This window comes from Spinacia oleracea, chromosome 5 (genome assembly GCF_020520425.1).
Source record: "Spinacia oleracea cultivar Varoflay chromosome 5, BTI_SOV_V1, whole genome shotgun sequence".
Lineage (NCBI taxonomy): Eukaryota > Viridiplantae > Streptophyta > Magnoliopsida > Caryophyllales > Amaranthaceae > Spinacia > Spinacia oleracea.
The window spans coordinates 30,293,372-30,317,748 of record NC_079491.1 but is presented as its reverse complement, the minus strand read 5'-3'; the positions used below and the strand labels follow the sequence as shown (position 1 = coordinate 30,317,748).

Here is a 24,377-nt window from a genome sequence, read left to right as displayed (position 1 = left end):
ATCATAATCTGGACAAGCAATGAACCTCCTTCCAGGATTTTCTTTTGTCCATGCCTTTAGAATGGATACTGTGAATCCACAGTAGCACCTCTTAGGGTGTTCATTATCACCATTGTTGAACAAAGAGATAGCCCTGTTCATCATTCTGCAAATAAATTACGTTTTAATAATTATTTCCTAAATATGTTTAATTATTGTTAAAATAAGCTAACTTAAGATTTTAAAAAAAATGGCAGAAAAATACCTTTTTGTTGAGAAGAGTCAGCTATGGTGGAGCAACAGAGAAAAAACACAGAGCAGAAGATGGAGAAGAAAGAATTTTGTTTTTTAAGTGTTTTATTGTTGTTTTGTTGTGCATGGAATGTTAAATACTCTGTTTTTTGAGAGCCTCAACGGCTATATTTTTGTAAAAAGCTAACTGAAATGAATTCCCCTTTATTTAATTATTGGTAAATGGTAAATGTAACTGTTTTTTTGTCGTTTAGTGCCTTTTATTTAGTTTCCTTTTAATTTAATTGAATTTTAACGGCCGTTAGTGACGGAAAACAAAAAACAGCGTTTTCCATCCAAACGCAGGGACCTAAATGCTCCTTTTGAAACTTGAGGGACCTAACTGCTCCTTTTGGCAAAGTTTAGGGACCTCCAGACCTATTTACTCGAAAACAAATGTTAGTATATAATATATTGTTGGCTTCATCTTAATATATAATTTCAAAATATTAATATTTTTATAAGTTTTTATAATATATAGTTAAAGAAATTGGTGGTCAAAGTTGTGTTTTGGCAAACATATCCGATCAAAACAGGTCGAGTATTAAGGGACAGAGGGAGTATGTCGTAAGGGCATATACAATGAGACTTTTGGAGTGGATCTCCAAGTAGCTCTCCAACAAGAACTAGCTCTTGGCCAACATTTGGTTTCTTGAGTGGTTATTGAGGGGCTCTTGAGTACTCCCTCCGTATTTTAAAAAGAGACACAATTTTCTTAAACGGCCGTATTTTAAAAAGAGATACACTTTCCTTTTTTGACATGTTGTAGTCCCCACTTCCTTTTGAGGGCAGTAGTCCCCACTTCCTACTATATTAATATTTCGGTCCCCACACTTACTCACATCATATTTTTACTATAATAAATAATTCACCCACTACCCACTTTCATCTTATTTTAATAAATTCAACTCACTCTCCTAAACTATGTGCCGGTCAAAGTGTATATCTTTTTAAATTACTTCATGATAGCTCTTGCCCAAGAGCCCTCCAAAAGTTTATTCTAGTTGAAAAGTGGAGAGTAACTTTGAAAAATGAATAGTAACATTGGGTAAAAAACAATTAATTATGGATAAGTGAAGACTTTTTAACATTTAATATTTACAATTCAAGAATATGACATGGGACCACCAAATGGTAAAAAAAATATTGGAGAGCTCATTTGAGAAACCAACCAATGTTGGGTGTTTTCAGGATTGAGTTCTTGAGAAAGTTTTGAAGAGAGATAGTGGTAGAGAGAGTGGAGAGCCCTCCAAAAACTCTTCTGAAGACCCAATCAATGTACATGCTTTAATATACAGTTGTGCCACATGTTTCCAACATGCTTCCTCAGCTAAAATTCAGTAACCAAAGCTTCAATTGCTCCAGTATTCACCAGAGTGTCGATGCTCAGCTGAGGAAGGAAGCATGTTGGAAATAATGCTCAGTTGCTCATTCTTCCTCAGCTGCAAGTATGCATAATCTTTCTTTAAAAAAACATTATCATGTAGACACCCATTCTGTTAGGATTACCATATCCTGTAACTAAATCTTGTAACTGGATAACTAGCTGACACTCTCCACATTTTACACAAATCTACCTTTTCTTTCATAATCCTCCCTGATTCCTCCAATATTTTGTAGTAACATTATACAAGCCAATTTCACCATAGATAGTCATCAACTCTTCCTATAAAAAGCCGGTCGACTAGCCTCATTCTTTTACGGTAACATTACACAACCCAAGCTCTAGGAGCAAGCCCTACACAATAGTGACCTTTTTCCTTTTGGATGCATGCAATAATACGGAATATCATAACTAATACTTAGATAGAAAATAAGGGGGATCAATATTCATAGGACAACAACTTGGCATGCAAAGTATTCGTTCAATTACCCCATTTTACTTTATATCATCAGGGCCCCAAGCTTCATCTCTCAAATTTTGCCTCGCTACTATGCGGTTTCTTCTAGCATCTTCTTGCTTCCTCAACTCTTTAGACCCAAAGGTTGATGGCAACTTTACACCCAATTCTTGAGCAATGAGCCTCTGAGCGGTTCGAGCTGATGTTTTTGGTCTTTGCCGAGGTGGATCCAAGTCTAAAATTAGCATGAACATATTCAGCACATAATATCACATCATTTCCCCCAACAAAATACTTACACCCGAAGAACATTCCCAATGATTCTCAATTATCTATCATAATTTTAGATTCTACTCCATATCTTAGAACAGTAGGTTCTATTCTAGGTGAACCAAACTAGTACTCGTACTCCGTAGCTATAATTACACTGAATGATCTGATTGGCATGGTACATGCAAAAAAGTGAGTGCATAGAGCTACACATCAAGAGATAAAATGCCAACATAGAAATTATACCTTTGATTGAAATGGAGCTCATCATGGGGTCACCTTCCTCAAGCACACGAACTTTGAAAGAACAACGAACACTATTACAGGCCTCAAGAGCTGCATTTTCACGACAATAAAAAAAGACGTTGATTTCAGGATATGTACTGAAAATGCATAACAAAATCATGTACTTCGTATATCAATACTATGATACAAAAATATACAAAGATGCAGATGTATATGCTAAGCATCCACCTATTACGATCACATATGCTAGGAAGAAGGGCAAGAAAGGAAATACAGGTGGAGGGGCAGAATAGTAACAATAACGGAAAGTTGTTAGAAGGCCTTATCACCAGAGTTTGTTATGAGTTTGTTATGCAAGAGGAGTAAGCTGCAAGCCTTCTTGGTAGCACAACTTAAATAACCAGATACATGTAATAGAGAGGGGCATTGAGAATATTGTTTAGTTCTATCTGTTTTTGGAGGAAACCCACCCCTTGAAGTATGGCTACTTGTGATTAATTGGGGTACTCTGTCGGTTAATGCAAGTTATCATAAATTTTCCCTATTCTTCTCTGTGTGATTTTGATTGACAAGTTAATTCTTAGCAAAGTGGTATCACAACAGTACCTTCCTGATTACTAATTACTATGGCACCACCAGCAACAACAGACGGCTGAAATGCAGACTCGTTTGGCGAGTTTACAATCTCCCATTGCTGATCAGATTTCCTCTTCGGTAATCTCAGCTATGGAGACGGTGAAGCAGACCATGGCTGATCAGATCGCTGCCGGCATCGAGCAAGCTATCCAGAAGAGTAAGGAGGAGCTTGACATCGCGAGTTACCGGTTGGAAGGAAGGATTGACCGGACCAGGGAGAATGTTGAGGGAACGCTAGCACTAATCAGGAGCAACCAAGCTAAGTTCCAGGCGGAGGTCTGATCATCTCTCTCCACCCTTCGTCCCACGCCGACGGCTAGTTGGAACATCAAGTGGCGAACCACTGAACCAGGATGACACTTATCAAGATCTGGGAGACAACTTGTTTGTGGACGGGTCCAGAGGGCCGTTCAATCTCAGAAGTTCGTCGAGTCGCGGCGGTGGCGGTGGCGAAAACACCAACCGGCGTTTCAAACGAATTGACCTACCGCAATTTCAAGGGTCGATCCCAGATGGTTGGATCTTGCGTGCCGAGAAGTTTTCTGGGTTTTATCGTTCAGTGAGGAGGAGAAGTTAGATGCGGCAGTGGTGGCGCTTGAAGGCGACGCATTGGCTTGGTTCCAATGGGAGAACCAACATCCTCTGGACCGGCGGGATGAACTTAAGAAGATGGTGTTGAGAAGGTTTAGGGAGGTTTCTGGTGGGTCTTTGCATGAGCAGTGGTTGGAACACGGAACACCGCCAGACGGGAACGGTGGTGGAATACCGGCATAAATTTATTGAGTTGATTGCGCCCTTAGACGACATTCCAGGGGCGGTGGCGAAGGGTCAGTTCATTAACGATCTTAAAGATGAAATGAAGGCTGAGGTAAGGTTACATGGACCGACCTCATTAGACCATGCAATGGACCTGACTGTCAAAGTAGAAGATAAAATGAACTATGCGCTGAGCAAACGAATTGGGCCGAACACATCCAGTAGTAAAGTGGGTCAATTTTCTAACTCAAACTCTTTTATATCTGGCCACATTTCTTATAATAGTACTTCAACTTTGTTATCATCACCCACAACTCCACGCTCTACCCGACGCGGCAATCACAATTAAAGCACCACCAAGCCTCCCGGCGAGGTCCGGCGTTTAAGTGAGAAGGAGTTCCAGTACAAGAGGTAGAAGGGATTATGTTTCCGTTGTGATGGGAAATGGAGTGTCTGCCATGTTTGTAGCAAGAAGGAACTATGTGTGTTGCTTAATGTTGGAGACGATGATGAATTTGGGTCCTTGAGTGACAAGGGCCCCAATCTGAAGGCGCCGGACGGTCATGCAGATGAATTTCTCCAACCAAAGATTTCTTTACACTCTGTCATGGGATTGACCAATTCTAAAACTATCAAGAAGGTGGTTCGTATCGGCAGAAAAGAGGTGGTAGTCATGATCAATCCCAGTGCGACGCATAACTTCATTTTGACGACCACCGTGGACAAAATACTCATTCTGTTGACGCTGTCGAGAGCTTTTGGGTATCATTGGGAAATGGGGAATCGGTCCAAGGGGAAGGGGTTCGTCATGCCGTTCCATTGCACTTACAGGGCATTGAGGTGGTAGAGGATTTCTTTCCACGACCTCTAGGCAATTCCGATCTCATCTTCGGTATTCAGTGGCTCGAGAAATTGGGTACAATGACCACTAATTGGAAGACCCAAACTCTCAAGTTCGTGTTGAATGAAATTGCAAGGTGATCCTTATTTGGGAAGGTCACTCGTGTCATAGAAGGCGATGATTCGTACTTTACTCAAGGAGGGCAGTGAATTCTTGATCGTGTTCAACCACTTGGAAGGGCAAGGAGAACAGATGAGGGAGTGAGACAACACACCCACAGTACCACCCTTCTTAGAGCGGATGCTGAAAAACTTTGAGAGTTCTTGATCGAGTTCAACCACTTGGAAGGGCAAAAGTTCAACACTACCCACAGTCCCACCCTTCTTAGAACAGGTGCAGGAAAACTTTGAAAAGGTGTTCAACATGCCTAATGGCTTGCCCCCAGGTAGGGGGCATGAACATGCTATTGTGCTCAAGGATGGGACAGACCCAGTGAGTGTGTACATTTGTACAGGTACCCTCAATACCAAAAGGACGAGATCGAAAAGCTTGTGCACGATATGTTGAACGCAGACATTATTCAGATATCATCTAGCCTTTTCTCAAGCCCGATGTTACTTGTGAAGAAAAAGACGGGTCATGGCGGTTTTGTGTTGACTATAGAGCCTTGAATAAAGTCACATTACCGGAAAAATACCATATCCCAGTAATTTATGAATTGTTGGATGAATTACATGGGTCTAAAGTTTTCTCTAAGCTTAATTTAAAATCTGGTTATCGCCAAATCAAGGTGAGAAAGGAGGATGTGGCAAAAACAGTGTTTAGAACACATGACGGGCATTATGAGTTCCTCGTAATGCCTTTTGGACTCACGAATGCCCCCGCAACTTTTCAAGCTCTCATGAATGATGTGTTTAGGTCGTACTTGAGGCAGTTTGTCTTAGTGTTCTTTGACGATATATTAATCTACAGCAAGAGTGAAGAGGAGCACCAACAACATCTTTCCATTGTGTTGGAACTGCTAGCCACACATCAGCTCTATGCCAAAGCAAAGAAATGCGATTTTGGTCAGCAAAGTGTGGCCTATTTAGGCCATATAATCTCAGCAGATGGGGTGTCCGTGGACAAGAGTAAAGTTCAGTCCATGATGGAGTGGAACATCCCTGTAAACATCACAGAGTTGAGAGGTTTCTTGGGTTTGACTGGGTATTACAGAAAGTTCATCGCGGGATACAAGACACGAGCCATGCCAAACTTCGACAAAATATTCATTCTTGAAGCTGATGCCTCAGGGTATGGTGTGGGTGCGGTTATGCTACATGACGGCCATCCAATAGCCTTCTACGGTAAAGTATTGGACTATTGGGACAACGAGCAAGGCTTAAATCCATTTATGAGAAAAAGTTGATTGCAATTGTGCTTGCTGTCAAGAAATGGAAGCACTATCTCCTTGGCAGGAAGTTCATTATTCGAACCGGTCAATAAAGCCTCAAGTATCTCATGGAGCAGCGAGAGGCGGGAAATGATTATCAAAGATGGGTTAGTAAGATTATGGGTTTTGACTTTGATATTCACTACAAACCGGGAGCATCAAACAAGGTTGTTGATGCCTTATCCCGTAAAGGTGCTTCTGCAAAGGAGTTGGGGTCAATGGTGACTACTTGTGAGGTAGATTGGTCGACCATACACACTGTGATCCAGCAAGATGCCTTGTTGGCCTTGATACAATAGTTAACCAAGGCTTACTTGGAGGGGAAACAGGTGCCTAAGGGGCTTCTATGTGGAAGGTGTAGTACTCAAGTTCAAAGGCAGAATCGTCCTACCCAAGAATTCTACCATTGTGTCTACCTTATTACATGAATACCACAATTCTCCCATGGGAAGCCACTCTTGGGAATTCAAGACTTATCAACGATTAGCACAAGAATGGTACTAGTCGGGCACGAGGAAACATGGAGCTACCTATGTTCAAGCTTGTGTTGTTTGCCAGAAAACATCAACTCCCAGCCGCGCTGTGCTTTTACAACTACTTTCCATTCCAGATAAGGTTTGGGAGGACATATCCATGGATTTTGTGGAGGGTCTCCCTAAATCCATGGGGTTTGACTCGTCTTGGTGGTGGTAGACAAACTCACCAAGTATGTTCACTTTGTAGGGCTTAAACACCCATACACGACATCTCAGGTAGCCTCCACATTCATAAGTGAAGTTGTCCGGTTGCACGGGTTTCCATCCACTATTGTGTATGACCGGGATAAGATATTTCTGAGGTTGTTTTGAAAAGAGGTTTTCAAGTAGCAAGGCACTGCTCTTCACCGTTCACCGTAGTACTACTTATCATCCCCAACCAGACGGGCAGACAGAAGTGGTATACAAGGGTATGGAATCCTATCTCAGATGTTTCATTAATGACATTCCTAAGAGTTGGGCCAAATGGTTACCATGGGCTCAGTATTGCCATAACACGTCCGTTCACACTTCTACCCACTGCACTCTCCTTTCAAGGCCTTATATGGTAGAGACCCTCCCACCTTACTACAGCTATGGCATCCTTGGAAGAACAATTGCTAGAGAGGGATGGCATCCTTGATGACCTCAAAGGACACTTACTAAGAGCCCAAACACAAGATGAAGCAGGTGGAGGATGCTACACGTAGGGAGGTCAATTTCAACAAGGGGGATAAGGTATTCTTGAAGCTCAGGCCCTACACCCTGTGTTCCACGTTTCACAATTGAAAGCTGTTGTAGGGGCGGTCCCTGTGTCTGCTACTGTCCCTTCACAGTGGTCTGCTGACCTCACCTTGGAGGTGGAACCAGCTATGTTAAGAGTCAAGCACACTGCTGACCCAACCAGAACTGATGTATTGACTAAGTGGAAAGGACTCCAGGACTTTGAGGTCACTTGGGAAGACATGGCTAATATCTCTTACCGGTTTCCTTCTTTCCACCTTGAGGACAAGGTGGCAGTTTGGGTGGGGTAATGCTAAGCATCCACCTATTACGATCACATATGCTAGGAAGAGGGCAAGAAAGGAAACACATGTGGAGGGGCAGAATAGTAACGGAAAGTTGTTAGAAGGCCTTATCACCAGAGTTTTTTATGCAAGAGGAGTAAGCTGCAAGCCTTCTTGGTAGCACAACTATAAATAAGGAGATACATGTAATAGAGAGGGGCATTGAGAATATTGTTTAGTCCTATCTTTTTTTTTTGGAGGAAACCCACCCCTCGAAGTGTGGCTACTTGTAATTAATTGGTTACTCTGATCAGTTAATACAAGTTATCATAAATTTTCCCTATTCTTCTCTGTGTGATTTTGATTGACAGGTTAATTCTTCTTAGCAGTATATGGGAAGATAATTCTCAGCAAAAAACACATGCAACGGGCCGCCGGGGGGGGGGGGGGGGGGGGGGGGTTTAACAACGAACTGAATCCTGACAGTAAGTTGACATTTAACTCCTGGTATAGGAACACAGCTGCAAGTTCGTCAGACATTTTAGCTCCCAAACAAAACAGAGAATAGGAAAACAAACTAACGCACTTTTACAAATTACTCGTATCTGTTAGCTAATAGACTAGACGAATGAGGTTAGGTAGAAAAGAGGCGATTCTATGTTCACATTTCAGGCATCTTCTTCTTTACTCATTGGGCTCTCAAAGTAGCACCTTCCTTCGCCTGTAGAAATTTTGGAGGCTTGGAGTATCCCAAAAGTAAGATCTTGGAGGATTCGCAACTCTTTCTCTTCACTGATTACCTCTCATGACAGTTCTAAATACAAGATCTACAATTAATTAAAAAATTTGTAGAAAATGTTGAAATTAACTAGAAAAGTCGCATGGATGTGAGGGACCGGACTTCTGAATAGAATTTCAAGAATGCCATATTTTAGGTTGGTTTCAATTTTGAGTCATCCATACAGAGAGATCAAAAGAATCCGATGTAAAGGAACTTAGTGTGTAGATAACTACAAAAACTAAATTTATAGCCTCACCATACTACAGAAAAATGACAACGAAAACTCTTTATTAGAATCACGGGCATAGACGCTTTAAACTGTTTGAGTAAGGTTCAACACTTCAACATCAAGCAACGGAGCATGTTTGCCATGCGATACACAATAGCTCTTAGAATTTCAATAACCAATATCATGCGAGACAAGCAAAACGTACCAATTGATGGAGTTCGAAATACTACCAGTGCAAGTGTATCATTAATCCAACGGATTGAAAATCCACGGTCTCTGAAATCTTCAAAAAGTCTCTCCAAATCTGTTGTTGTAGTACTCGTGTGAAACCCATCCAAGACAAGGGCATGACGTGTACCATATACAGCTAACACAAGAAACAGAAATTAAGAATCATATTTCAGTATTAACAGCCGACAACAAGCACAAGAACACTTGCAGTGATATAGGTAGCTAATTCAGACAACAGAAAAGCGTCTAAATGCCTAAAATATTTTTCCTTGTCAAGATAGCTCAAAGATATGCATAGTACAAACTTCTGTCTTTTCCACTAAAAGTTCATCAAGGAACTAGCACATAATCTAAGTAAAACAGCATGACATAAACAATTACTTATCCACAATTATAAACATTCAACAAACAAGTCTCACTCACAATTTTTGGCTTCCGAAATTTTCTCAGATGTCTCATGAACTATCTCTGATGATGTATCACAGGCAATAGAGTCATGAATTTTCTCATCACTGTACATTCCTTGTTTATTATATGTGAAGGTTCCCCTCCCACGTCTGTTTGGGACCTCTTTCTTCACTTCTGTGTCATACAATGTAAGCTTTGATACGTCTGGCAAGCATTGTGGAGAGAGCAACTCATCTGGCGCACGATCTGCTGCGGCTTCCCAGTCTTATCACCCATGAAAACACCATTATGCACGATTATTCATATAAATAGTGATGAATTACTACAGGAAATGCAACAATATTGTATCTCCACGTGTCACAAAAGATTTAAAAAGACTATGTAATGGAATTGTTGATTTGTCAAAAAAAGCATTCCATGAGAATCAGATGTTTCATCAAGACCATAAGAATTAAGCCTTATAACGCTTCATTAAGGTTCCAATAACCCATCAGAGAATTGAAGTGCACAACAGGCTTTTTTACGAAATGTTTATTTCTTCCTCAAGAAATCAATCTGACATTTTCTTCATCATTAAGCTTAAGAACCTTACTGTGGATAAGGACCAGCAGGGAGGTATCTAAGAAAGTATTTTGTTAGGGTAAAATCCCTTCATTCTTGCATAACTTGTTTGAGTTCAGCAATTTCTATAATGGACCCTTAATAAGTTCTTGGTGTTCTTGCTAACTACATTCCTAGTCTTCATATTCCTTCTAGTCTAAATACGACTCATTTATACTATCAATGCAACATTAACTGTTATTGTGTAATCATCAATACAATATCATATAACCAAATTATTATAAAGTGTGAAGATCGCTAAAAATGCTTATATTTAGGATCAAAGGGAGTATGCTTTAATTCTATGGTCTCCTCAACAAATTACATTCATAACAGAGAAAAGTTCAGCGGCCTATGAAAGCACCTAAAATGGCAATTGCAAAGAGAGAACACATTATACCATCATCTGAAGATTCCTGGAGAGATACATTGTCCATTGAAGATTTTGTACACAAGTCAGTATCCCCTGCTAGCAAACACATTTCCCATCAAATATGTCAACTTAGCAAGAAGCATGGTTATATAATAAAGTTGAAATTAACATTAATATATGATGAAGTAGAAACTTTACCATCTCTGGTTGAACTACTTCCAGGCACGTTATTACTAGTAGAAACACTAGATTCTACTTCTGTTGTGGAAGTTTCACTGAACTAATCAAATAAGGACTAAAATCAATATCAATCCAATTCTTAAATCCCAATTGAAAAATAAAGAAATGATCAGAAATAAAATGGAGCGAAATACTGACACAGCTGAACTAGAAGAAGGAGAGATAACGCGGAGGTTGATGGCGGAAGAACGGGATCGAGCATCATCGGATTTGAGAGAGAGGCCTTTGGAGGAGTAAAGCTTGGCCAATTCAAGGAGTGCAGAGGCTAATTGGGGCAGTGAATTTGATGAATTAACAGTCTCGAGTTTCAAAATTAGGGATTCAAGGAGAGAGATTGCAGCATTTGTTTCTCCAGATTCTACTAAATCTTCCACTTTCTCACTCCAATTCTTGTCTCCTTCACTCTCCATGTTCCCTACCGTTCTCAAGTTCGAAGTCAGCAAAATTATTGCAATTTATTCGTATCCCTAAAAAGGAGAAATAATCAATATTAATACTCGTACTAAGAAAGAGAGAAATTGATCGAATTTGTAGTATTGAATACCGATTTCTAAAAACTTGGTTGAAATTTAACAATCAAGTGGGAAAGCTGGGTATACACCATTCCGGATTCCAGAAGTAGGAACTCAAGCGATCATTTTTACAATTAGTAGCAACCAGAGGACGCTAACCTAAAATTGATCAATTTTCAAAAAGAACAAACTGAATTCAAACAATATCGAAAAAGTTGGTGCATAAAATTAGGGGATTTGAGTTTTATGGCAACAAAAAGGGTAAAAACGAACCAGTATGCGGCTTCAGCAATGGACTGAAACGCACTTCCAACGGATTCCGGGATTGGGAGTCAGAGACTCAGAGGGCCTCCGACCTCTTGTTAATCTGGATTAGGCTTTTGATTCTATGAAGTGGATTTGCTGAATGAAGTTCAAAATTATAACATTACCCGAAAATGCATCATTATCTCGTTCAGTATCACGATAAGTTTTCTGTTTTCGATTTTTTTGGTTTCGAAAGTCATATAAGTTGGATTGAATCATAATCTAAAAATTAGTCATACTTATAGTAATCAGGTTGATTTTGAAAACTGACAATAAAAAACTGAAACTACTTTTTGTGGTTTTCATATTGGTTTTTAGTTTTGTAAAAAAAGAAAACTTAAAACAAAAAACGATACCGAACGAATATGGCCCATGTGACTATGTGTACGCAATTCGCAATTTACAAGGCAACTAGTATGTAACCCGGGCGGTTGCCCCGGATTTTGACTTTTATTCGGGCGGTTGCACGTAGAGATGGTGCATCATCAAATTACGGTGGTGACATAAGATTAGTAGCCGATCAACAACCTCCCCGATTAAACCCCACATCCAAAAATCTAAACAATGTCATATCCTTTTCTTCAAAATAATAATTGTAAATTTATGGATTAAGTAATCATTCCTTTATTTGCATTCACTTTTATTCAATGTATTGTTTATTGTAAAAAGAATATGTAGGCTTATATAGAAAGATATTACATAAGTTGTAGTTGGTTAACATGGTAAGAAGTGTAACTTTTAACACAAAGGTTTGGTGTTCGATCCTTGTTATATATTTTTTGGTTGTAATGACATGTCATGATGCTAATTAGTGGTGACGTGGCGTAATAAGGAGAGATCTACGTGACACGTATACGCTCTTCAAAACGCCTTTTAATATATTAGTATAGATAGGGCTGTCAAAACTGATCCAGACTAACGATTTTTGACAAATATTAAAGTGACTCGAAAAAAATACACATTAAAACGCATAAATCCAATGGCCCCGCACAACTACATTATCTTATTATATTCGAATCGATTATACTCGTCCCGTAACCAACCGATGTTTGTAATCTTTTATAAATTTTTGGCATTGTGGGAGTTGGAAGGTGGAAATGAGAGTTTTAATCCCAAGTACTCAAATTTTCACGTTTGGGGAGGGGTCTGGTATTAGAAAGATTGATATATCAATATTAAAGCTAGTCCATTTAGATCGCTAACAAACTTTATTGGTATAAATTAGTTTGTTATTGGTAGTGACGAATACCAATAAAGGTTTTGCTAGTACCAATAAAAGAAAAGAATTATTTGTAGTACTACCAAAAACATACAAATGTACACCAAAAACATAATAATTTTTTTACGATAAAGGTTGTTAGCTTCCAAAATGGACCAACTCTGTTATTGTTTTAGACTTCATCCTTGTATTAGGGGGTGGGAATAAAATTAGAAGCAAACTACCCTTTTACTCTTAATGAAGCTAAGGAAAATAGTATACTTCTAAGGGTAACTCTGTAACTTTCTTATTTGTTCCCAATATACTTCCAACACTTACCAAATAAGGCAATTGCCGCATTTTACAAATTTCCAACAACCAATTTCCAATACTCATCCCACCCCTTAATCCCAAACCTCTCGTTCCCACATACCAAATGCCCACAAGGTTCTTATGACAATATATACAAAGTATATTTATACCTAGGTAGTAAATTATTTAATTATACAAACTTATGTATGATGCGCGATATTATGTATAAGATCTAGTTCTTAGCAAATAGTTATACTTTCTAATCAAGTAGTTATACATTGTGATAGATCAAATAGTTATGTTCAATAATTATAATCAATAAAATAGTCATGTTCAATAATTTATAATCAATCAAAATTATAGTTATACTTTCTAAATATAAATAACACCAAAATGTGCAATTTCTTATACTCAATTATTCAAACTTTAAGGAAGAAAACACATTAAAACCAAATATCAACATTAACAACTAACATTTTTAATCTTTTTTTAATTATTATTAAATGTCATTTTGGATGAATTTTCGATAATTTTATAGTAAAAGTAAATGGAAAGCCGTAAATTTATATAAAATTAGTCAAAAGGTATACTATGTATGAAATTTAATTAAAAGTAAAGAAACTGAGAACCAATTTAGAATATTGTATAATAACGAAAATGATTTAATGACAGGGGGAATTATTTGGACCATCTGATTTGATGATCTAAGGGTCCAAATTTATAAGGGTGAAGGCGTAAGAACACCTAGTTTTATATAAGAAAACTTTCATATATAAGAATAAATCTGGTATATTGAAAATTTCATATATAACCGCTCAAAATATCCATGCGAGTAATGGTGTTATTGTAATTTTGTGAACGTATATCCTAGTCTTTTTTCCTTGCGCATAATTTCGTTTCTCTCTCTAAAAAGAGCAGCAGATGTTCCCCATCTCTCTATCTAATTTTTTGACCTGAAAATGGTATTGCTTTTCATCAAATTCCGTGGATTTCTTTAATTTAATTAGCGAAAATTTACACAAATACAATGGATTTCTTCAACAAATTTCCATTAATACTCGTCCTGCTTTTCTTATAAAGTCGTCCCTTAATACTCGTTCCTTTTCTATAAATGACATACTTCTACTAATATTATATCATTCTCTCACTTAGCCATGGACCCACATATATTCTTATTTTCTACAAATTAAAAATTCAAACCTCCCCCCCCCCCCCCCTTTGCACCCCTTTATTTGACACATTTTCCACTAACTATAATAAAAAATACCCTCTATCAACTACCATCTAATAAGTTAATAAGTCAATTAAATTGCCTAAAAGAGTATTAAGGGACAGAGCCAGAGTACTATTTAGGTTCAATCAAAAGGTACGATTTCAATTTTGATTCTACTTTTCAATTCGTATTATTTGGGCTCACTTCAAAGGTTTTTTTCAATTGTGTGTCTACTGTTTAATTTGTGCATATATGGTTCAATTGTTTGTTATTAGAATCAGTTAGCTAGCTTAATTTGTAGAAAATTCAATGCTCTTATTTAATTTTGGATTCATTTGTTTTTAGGTATTTTGAATAGGAATTTCAAGTTTGATTTGTTGTTGAATAAAATATTGGGAAATTTCATATTTTTTTTATTTGATTTAAGATCACTAGCTACTACAAATCCCTCCTTTTATCGACGCTTTTCAGACCATTTTTCGACGCCTAAAAGCGTCGACAAATTAGCCCTCGACGCTTTCCAGAAGCGTCGAGAAAATTAGAGTCGAGAATATTTTCGACGCTTATAGGCGTCGAGAAAGAAGACGCTTTCTGGCGTCCACAATCTTTGTTCAGCGTCGACAACAACGACGATTTTAAGTGCCTAGAGATTTTATTTTCGCGTCAACAAAATGTTTTCCCACTTTGCCTAACATTTACCTATGTACCGTTCGCGACGCCTACAGGCGTCCAAAAATTTTTATTCACGACGCCTACATGCGTCCAGAAATTTATTTTCGCGACGCCTACTATCATCCATAAATTTGTGTTGACGTGAATTTTAATTCTAAATGATCATATAATTATGAAGTTAAAATTAAAGCAACAAGATCAATAATGAACTTGAATTTTGAATAATTGGTCTTCAATAAAATTAACTTAATTATAAAACCTTGGAAGTAGCTAGTTAATATCCATAGATCATAGTACACACATGTTACTAAACCAAAGTGGGAATATCTAAACAATATCTACTAAACCAAAGAACTAAAGCCTAGAAAAACTAGATCTAACTATATATATGATGGTAGTAGCTTTGTGAAGCTCAAGTCTTGCGCGTCTTCTTTGTCGTGTCCTTGCGTGTCTTCTTTGTCACGTTGGACGACCTTCAAGGAAAAATACGAAATGTAATCAGTACAAAATGAGCATGAGAATCACAAATATTTGCTATGAAAGTAATCAAGCTAGTGTGGTCATTGGTATATAAGTAATGCATTATAAAAATAAGATAACTAAAACTCTATACAAGGTGGGAATTAGTCGGTTATCTAGTATTTATGAAGCTATCTTATAAGACCACCACAATGCCTCTTTCTTGGTTTTCAAATTCCCCCCCACAATAAGATTTCCTGGTTTGTTCCACTTGCATATAGCTAGCTTTCAAAATCTCTAACCACATTTACAATCACTCTCACTTACAATCACTCTCACTTACTATAAATCTCCACTTGCACCTATGCAGGCTTTGAATTAGAGGTGGCGTCACAAGTCGTGTTGACCTGGTAGTCAGTCCATAATGCTGAGAGTTGGGACTTTGCAGTGGAGTTTGAACTGATCTGGGCACAAAATATGGGCATGGAGTAGGATTGTACATGGGGCCGCACAGTTGGTGCTGGACTTAAATATTGAGTAGGCAGTAGGATTCCCCTTGGAGCATGGCCAGATGTTGGTGCTAACACCTGTTTAATACTCCACCAAAAGCCGAGTTAACTTGTTAAAGTAACCAGAAATTTTGATCCAGTAATGAGTTTGAGTTGTTAAATCTAGTCAGCTAACCAATTAAACTGGTTGCTCTTGTGTCTTTGAAAGATAAATGAAGCAAAAGAGATGTCCAGAAGGAAACAAAGAAAGTCCAAAGAAGAATACAAGAAAATCATTAAATGGCAAAGGAATACAAATACATCAGAGATAATACTCCCTCCGTCCCGAAATACTTGACCTGTTTTCCTTATCGGGCCGTCCCTTAATACTTGACCTATTTCTAAAAATGGAAATATTCTAACAATATTATATTATTTCTCATTCCACCCCTATTAACCCACCTACCCCCTACTCCATACAAAAAATAATTAAAAATTCAACCCCTACTCTCCCCCAACCCCACCTCTTAACCCACCTCCAACTAACTACATTAAAATAATACCCCACTATCAACTACTACCTATTAAATTAAATAAGTCAATTCAAGTTCCTAAAACTCTGTGCGCCGGTAAAAAGTGCAAGGGAAAACAAATTAGCAGGTAAAAAAATCTCCATTATTGAGAAATGGCGGAATTTCTCAGCAGTGCGGGTGAATGAAAGAGATGAAGGCGGTGAAGTGAGAAGTTGAAAACTGAAATGAGGTTTAGGGTTTGCCTGAGCGTTTTTTTCTTTTTCCCCCAAAAATTGATTCACGTGATAGGCCCGTGATATCTCGACGCCATCCTCAGTCAAGGAATTTAATAGACACTTAAAATCGTCTAGAAATAACGCGGACAAGTGTTCCATGTTGACGGTAATCCTCAGCGTCGAGGAAGTGTCGTCGAGAATACACGCATTTTGTAGTAGTGGATAAGATACATGTCTTCTTGTTTTTAGTGGAGCAAGGTTGGGTTAAAGGGTGGATTGAATTTTTGTACATAATTTTCAACTCTGTAGCAAACTAGCAATCATTGTTGTAGACCTTGTAAGGTAAATCGATTCATGTGATCAAGAATCACAAATACCTAATTTTGGTAATTAGTTCTGTTAGTCTACTTGTGTTGTTGTTTGGTGATTCAAATTTAATGTCCACCTAGTGTAGACACTTAAAAAGTCTCTTCCTAAAAGTGTCTTAGGGTCGGACTTAATCAAGGTTGTTTATTTGGTCCGACCTTAATCATGTGAGTCCGCACTCACGAAAATGGCAGAAACGTTATTTACATCTTCATTAATCATCAAACCCCGACTTTCATAAAAATTTAACAAAACATTTTGGACTCAATCTATACCTAAATCCCTAAACCAAACTCTCTAATAACCTCGAATTAAACCTAATTAATCAATCATTGTTAGTATTTTGCAAATCTTCAAATTATTGGTAGAAATCATCCACGATGTGTTCGATGATGAAATCAAACACCACTTGACTAAGCTTTCTTAAGTATGCGACGAATGATCCATGACTGACTGTTAGTCCCGTAAACCACATTTCCATTTTTAGAAACTGCTATTTATAGTAACTGCTATGCTTAAAACGCTGCTTAAAATAGTAACCATGTAAGATAAAATATCTAAGTGTTTGAATCGCCTTACGATTCATCATTAGGTAAGGACTAAGAGTTGCAGTCCAATTCGTGTTCCTAAAGGATAGAAAACGTGATAAGACTCGGCAAAAACCAATAAAGGCTGGAAAAGTAGACTAAAACACCAGCGCTGGAAAACGCTGGCATTCCAAGCGCTACTATTTTCCAGCGCACAAACCTTAAGCGCTGGAAATTTCCAGCGCTGCAGTTTGCTTCTTATACAATCACGCAAAAAGATAGAATTGTCCAGCTGCTACCAGAACATATCTGGCACACAAATTTCCAGCGCTAGAAAATTCCAGCGCTCATTTTCTAGCGCTCAGCAAATCTCAGTTGGAAAATTCTCATTCCGGAATTTTATCTTATTCTGGCCTATTTTACTATAAATAGGGCCTCTGAAACCTGAAAAATAACAACAATTCCAACCCTAATCCCTTAAGCTTGAGTATTGACCGAAGCTTTCTAAGTTCCGATTCGTGTGTCTGCCGCTTTAACACATTGTTAAGAAGACCCTGCCCACACGACCGCCTGCTCACCAAATACTGTCGAAGTACTGCTGAAATCTAAACACAAATCCTTAAGCCTAAAATACTCAAAACTCTGGAAGAATCCTGCCCCATAATCAGTCGATCAGTCGTCGGAAAGTTCAAAAACCAAACGGAAAGCTAGCAAAGTCAAGTAGTAGGTGTTCCTGAGAACCGCAGTAAAGCCTACGCTTTACTGTAACGTGAATTATATTTTTATTGCTTTCCCCGCCACATAAATTTGCTAACTTTAATCTGTTATACTGCCCACGCCTAAATCAGATAATACTTGGACAAGCCGGTTTATTATTAAGCCCCTTAAATCAACCTAAATCAGCTTTTGACATATGTTTAGTAATATATGTGCATGAAAATAAATCCAGAGTAGTAATGTAGCATAATGCATGTCCCATCATCCTCACAATTGAACTACTAAGGACCGCGCCGCGTGGGCTAATGATGGGCACTCCCCGTATTAGTAAACGTCCCCCGAACTCTCAATCTCTGCTCCGCTGGATGTACGTTGAGGGATCTCCACACCAGGGATCACAAGGGAATCTATGATAGTCGTGAATCACACATGTTTGCACACCAGGCATGTCACGATAACCGGGTTTTGTTAGTTTTTTAAAATTGAATGGCGACTCCTAAAAGACTAGTAAAAAGAGGCTAACGACCATAGTTAGTCCCTATTTACTTAATATGCTTGCCACATCCAGACGAGGGAATTTTCGACCCCCTCACACTAACCATGCAAGTGGAGCAAAAGTTGAAGCACAGTTGATCAGAAAGCAAGCCCATCGGATTAGTAAAAAATCCACAAGATTACAAGAGCCATTATGTCTACTTATTTCTGGGAATTATTAATTTCTTACAAAGCTACAACAAAACGCCTTTATGATTTTCAATTACAAAATTTTCATCATTTATTTAACCCATCCATTAGCAGTAATTCAACCACTCAATTCAGAAAATCATTTGGAAAATAAAAACAGAAGAAGACTCTAAATAACTGAATTAATTTAAATAAATAAAGATAACTGACTCAATTTTAATAATTAAGGATAATAATAAATACCTGTAAACCCAATTAGACAATTAGGAAAGCAAGAGTGGTCGGAATTCTGTATCGATGCCACCCGATGATGACGAGGAAAAAACAAGGAAATTAGTTATTTAGAATTGAGATAAATTAAACTCGTTTAAAAGTTTCTATCCAAAATCATTTAAGTTTAATCAATTCAGATAGAATATCCATCTTCCTAACTCATTTAATCAAGAAACAATTGTTCGATCAATTGAAACCTAAAATTTAAAATTTAAAAACATATTAACAAAAGAAGATGAGGAAGAAGGAGAAGAATTACGTACCTAATGAGCGCCAGTGCCGGATGATTCCATGGCGTGAGAGAACGAGATGAGGAAGGAGAAGGCGAGGAGGAGCGGGAGAGAAGGCAACGAGCGTGAGAAAGGCGGTGATAAAGACGCTCCTAGGGCTTTATGCCTATGTTGTTATTTACATTCCTTTCTTTTGGGAGTTTATGTTTTAATAAATTTAAGTTTTAGGCGCCATTTTTTTTGGGAATTCCGCCAAAATTAAAACTAGTTACAAATTTATGTCTTTGAAAATTGTTTAAAAATGGATGGTAAAATAATTTGTTTTTTAATTACAACAATAAAAGGATGGTAATAATTATAACTTATAAGAAGTAAAATTAGTTTCAAGCACTAATTAAAAATCAGTTTTAATATTAAAAAAGAATCTAGTCGAATCAATAATTTTATAAAGGGCTACCCAAGTTCGAATTATATAATTAAAAATAAGTTAAAATAAGTTCATATAAATTCAAGTGATTAATCGTTTGAAAATATCTTTAAGACTAAGTTTCACCAATATTTCCATGTTTGAAATATTTGAATTTCATTTGTAAAGATTGGTCACTATGGAAAAAAAAATCAAATCATCAATACTATGAATCATAATATTTTGCATATAATTACTACGGTTTATAAAGATAGTGTTTTGTTCACCTTACTAGGTAAGTCATGCGGAGTACTGCACAATATAATATAAATAATTTTATTTTTTTATTGCTAAAATTATAGTTATTACGTATTCGGTTAACGTACATGTGTACAAATTTAATGTAAGCAAGGTCTGTTTTAGTTATAGTTATAGAATTTTACTTATTTCATGAAAAGTAAGTTGAGATAAGCTCTAGTAATTTCAGATAAGTCCAAATAAGATAATTAATAAGGTGTGTTATATTCACCTTTTAATGTATATGAATTTAAATGGACCTAATTATCATGCATATATAATTTAAATGGACCTAATTAACATGCATATATACTTTTATGCATATATATAACCTATTAATCATAACTTATTCAGTTGCAATTTGTACTTGGTCTAATATTAAGCTCGAGAAGAATCTAAAATTTAACTACTCAAAGTAGAAACTGGTACTATCGCAAGATAATTACAATAAGTAATGACATATACTACTTAACTTCTTAGATTCAATTCTCTACCGTTAAAAAAAAATTAATACACTAAATCCAGCTTTTCTACTTTGTTATCGTTTTCCCCCTACAACTATGTTCGCTATTCATGTATTTTTTGTAATGTTGCATAGTATGAACTATAAAGTATGTATAATTGATGTTTCCACACGATTATAGACTTTATTTAATGTCTTACAAGTATTATTTAACCTTAGTTTTATCCACTTTTATGTTCACAAAAGAATATTACAATCACCAAAACTATTTACACACGTTGACATTTGAATTCTTGGAAATAAGGCTAGCTAGTCGTCAAACTTAATGAAATAAAGAACTCCTACTTATAGGTAAATAGCATAAAAATATATTTAATCACAAATTTGCAATAGTAAAAAAACAAGTTTGATGTCATTCTAACAAAATTGTAAGACCACTTGTTTTCCGTGACAATAAATTATATTGTCCAGTATAGCACGTTGTTGTTGCGTGTTCCTAAACTGTTCGATTTTTTTTAATTTTTTTTTTTATCAATGATTTGACAAACAATAAAATTAAGATTTAGTGCCTTTATAGCAGCAAACAATAAAGCATAAACTTGTTTCTAATGACAACAAAACAAAAACCACTTGCCATAAGTTGTTGCTAAAATGGATTCAACAAACTTTTTTACCACAACGAAATGTCCATATAATTTACCAACGAATTTTAATTAAAACTTGTTTCTAATGGAAACAAATTAAAAATCTTATGTCATGTTAGCACCAGATAATAAGACAACTTATTTTCAATGGTAATAAATCGAACATTTGTTTCCACAATGTGTTGCTAAAACTATTTTTTTTTTATCTTTTAAAAATATAAATCCGATTCCATGTTTTAGCAACAATAGTTAAAGGACTTGTTTCTAGTGGCAAAATATCAAGTACTCGTTGCCATATTTTCTTACTAAATGCAAACAAATCAAAACTATGATGACATCTCGCAACAAATATTAAAAATAATTTTTTTTTATTTGCAACAATTCAAATACATGTTTTCATAGTTGGTTGCTACATGGCTACAAATAAGAAATATGATGACATCTAACAACAAATAGTAAGAAAAATGGTTTCCAATGGCAACAAACAAAAAAAATCGTTGCTAACATTTTAACTTGGCAACCAAAAAAATAACATGTGCTTCTATTTAGAAACATTACATAACTCGGTTGCCAAACTTTGTTCAAATCTTGGACATCGGTTCAAAATCCAATTCCAAGTACAAGTTCAAAATCCAAGTGCAATATCCCGAAGTGGATTCCACGATTCAACTCCGAGACATATATGTTTTCACTCAAAATCACATAAAGCCCTTCAAATTTGGGCACTGACCCACAAAATCGAGCATCGCGTGAGCCGACCCACAAAACTGAGTAACACAGACAGTTCCAAAAACCCGTTTCCAAAACGCACATTTCCCTGAAAATGTCTCTTTCAAAGATGCTAACCATTGTCTAAGCCTTGATATCCCCAAGAAAGACAGTAGTACCTCGTCATTAATGCAAACCATCAATCACCCAACAAAACCCAAAGCGTGTCTTTGTTCGCGGAAATCGTGTAGGGCTAGCGCCCAACGCAGCAGGAGCTCAGACGCAGCCCATGCATCAAGCGAACTTGTTGGGCAGAGGCACCGCCCTCATTTCCCTATAAATACCCCATTTTTAGCAAGTTGGAGGAGTTTCTGGAGAAACTTTTAGTAGCTCAACTTTGCCAAAATACACTCTCAACCTCATAAGAAAAATACAACTATTCAAACACAAAATTCAATTATCAAAATCCTCTAAATTCAAGTTCAAGTCTTTGCAATTGAAGCTCAAGCAAACTAGATACAACCTAGAAGACCTAGCTTAGCTTTCGAGGCTGTAATCTAATCTAAGGTTCTACCTTTCTTTGCATTCAAATTTTACATATTTGTCCAAGTTCCAAAGACGAACTCACATGAACTAGGAACATGCCTTAAAAAAGAGTAATTTTTAGAGGGACTTCACTCTTGAAATTCCCTTCAAATGATCTTCCATACTCTTCTTACAATTCCAAGTTACAACTTTTTAAGACCCTTTTAAAAACATGATTAGTATACAAGATTTCTTGAAAACTCTCTTTACAATAATCATCATACAATTTTCCAACTTAAAAGTACAATTTTGCAAATGTTTAAAGATGTTTGAAGATATGAAAATCCATTTTCAAACTAGAACTCGGTCATGAACATCAAGTTTCATGTTCAACTTTCAAATTCAACGTTCAAGGATGTATAAATGAGAGTAACCTCTCGTTAAACTAGATCTTTTCAATATTTGGAGCACATAAAAGTTAGGATTAATCTATGCTTGATTCATCCTTCTTTTTAGTCTATGTTCGGTTCAACTTATTTTAACTTATTTAAGACAAAATAAGTTCAGATAAATTCAGTTAATTTCAGATAAGTCCAGTTAAGTTCAGATAAGTTCAGTTAAGTTCAGATAATATAAGTTCAGAAAAAATAAGTTCTTTCCAGACATTTTCACACACAAATAAGTTTATTTCAGATAAAATAAGTTTAGATAAGTCTAGTTAAGATCATATAACTTTAGAAAAAATACTCCCTCCGTCCCTTAATACTCGACCCGGTTTGACCGGCACAGAATTTAAGGGACTTGAATTGACTTATTAGTTTAATAGATAGTGGGGTATTATTTTAATATAGTTAGTGGGAAATGTGTAAAAGGGTAGAGTATGGGTTGAATTTTTTATTATTTTTTGTATGGAGTAGGGGGTAGGTGGGTTAATAGGGGAGAGTGAGAAATAATATAATATTGTTAAATATTTCCATTTTAGAAACATGTCAAGTATTAAGGGACGACCCGATAAGGAAAACAGGTCAAGTATTAAGGGACGGAGGGAGTAAGTCGAATAGAACGGAACCTTAAACATGCATTAAGCCTCCTAATTTCAAGTTGTACGTTCAAGTACAATTTTCACTTCTAAATTTTGTGATGTTGGCTTATGCTTGTTTTCACCACCATTTCCATGCTAAATACAAGACCTACAAAAACCCGATATGGACTAATTAATAAGATTACTTTAGACAAACGGATTATGTTTCTATTATTCTTGAGTAATTAGAAGTGATCCACCTTTCTAGAATACAATGTTCTAATTTCAAATGCATGCTCGATCACCCGCCTAAATTAGATTGATATATGCTAGAATTATTTGCATGAAAATGACTCTTGTATTGAATTTACTCATGCCTTAGCCTATTCAAAATAAATATTTCGTTCCCGGACTCGAATTTTTAATCGGTTTCAATTTGTTATATACCTATTTACATTTTTATTTACATAGTGGTTAAGACTGAGGGTATGTGTACAATAGATCTTAGATTGGAATCTCCACCCCATTTGTAACTTATATTTCTCTCATGGCGCATTCACTACAAAATAATTGTTTTATAGAGACGAGAAATTTCGTCTCTATATGGTCCAAATCCGTCTCAAAATGATGTTTAGAGACGGATTTGAGACGAAAGTAGGGCGTCTCTATAGAAGGCGTCTCAAAAAAATTCGAGACGGAATTCTTGCAAATCCGTTACAAATTTGAGACGAAAATTTTGAAACTCCATATACGATTCCATCTCAATTTTAATTTAGAGACGAAATTTTAGTAATCCGTCTCAAATTTGAGACGTTTATCGTATCCGTCTCAAAACCCATCTCAAATTGATGCATAATTTTGTAGTGATTTGCACCATAAAAAACAAAAATTGTAAAAAGGAATACAAGAAATTATATACATGGCACGAAACA

The 24,377-nt window shown here is 36.6% G+C and overlaps 1 protein-coding gene across 5 annotated transcripts; it reads right to left on the bottom strand.

Moving 5' to 3' along the window:
- Positions 1 to 1,293: 1,293 nt before the first annotated feature.
- On the bottom strand, positions 1,294 to 11,678 carry LOC110797069 (uncharacterized). 5 transcript variants are annotated; one of them, XM_022002164.2, is made up of 9 exons: positions 11,462 to 11,678; positions 11,221 to 11,347; positions 10,815 to 11,143; positions 10,635 to 10,711; positions 10,464 to 10,532; positions 9,479 to 9,727; positions 9,030 to 9,191; positions 2,628 to 2,717; positions 1,294 to 2,346 (listed from the first exon to the last, which is right to left on the bottom strand). In XM_022002164.2, exons 3-9 carry the CDS (start codon positions 11,084 to 11,086, stop codon positions 2,150 to 2,152), a joined length of 1,116 nt encoding a protein of 371 aa, XP_021857856.1. In that variant the 5' UTR covers positions 11,087 to 11,143; positions 11,221 to 11,347; positions 11,462 to 11,678; the 3' UTR covers positions 1,294 to 2,149. The 5 variants fall into 5 exon arrangements, with proteins under 5 accessions (XP_021857856.1, XP_021857858.1, XP_021857859.1 ...); XM_022002166.2 differs by having other exon boundaries at positions 11,278 to 11,347; XM_022002167.2 differs by having other exon boundaries at positions 10,464 to 10,529; positions 11,462 to 11,676.
- Positions 11,679 to 24,377: the final 12,699 nt, after the last annotated feature.

Coding starts and splice junctions, on each gene's coding strand:
- LOC110797069 (XM_022002164.2), bottom strand. CDS start 11,086: ATGGAGAGTGAAGGAGACAAGAATTGGAGTGAGAAAGTGGAAGATTTA. Junction 9,192..9,478: donor AATTTCGGAAGCCAAAAATT/GTGAGTGAGACT, acceptor TTCTTGTGTTAG/CTGTATATGGTACACGTCAT. Junction 2,718..9,029: donor ATTTCGAACTCCATCAATTG/GTACGTTTTGCT, acceptor GTGAAAATGCAG/CTCTTGAGGCCTGTAATAGT.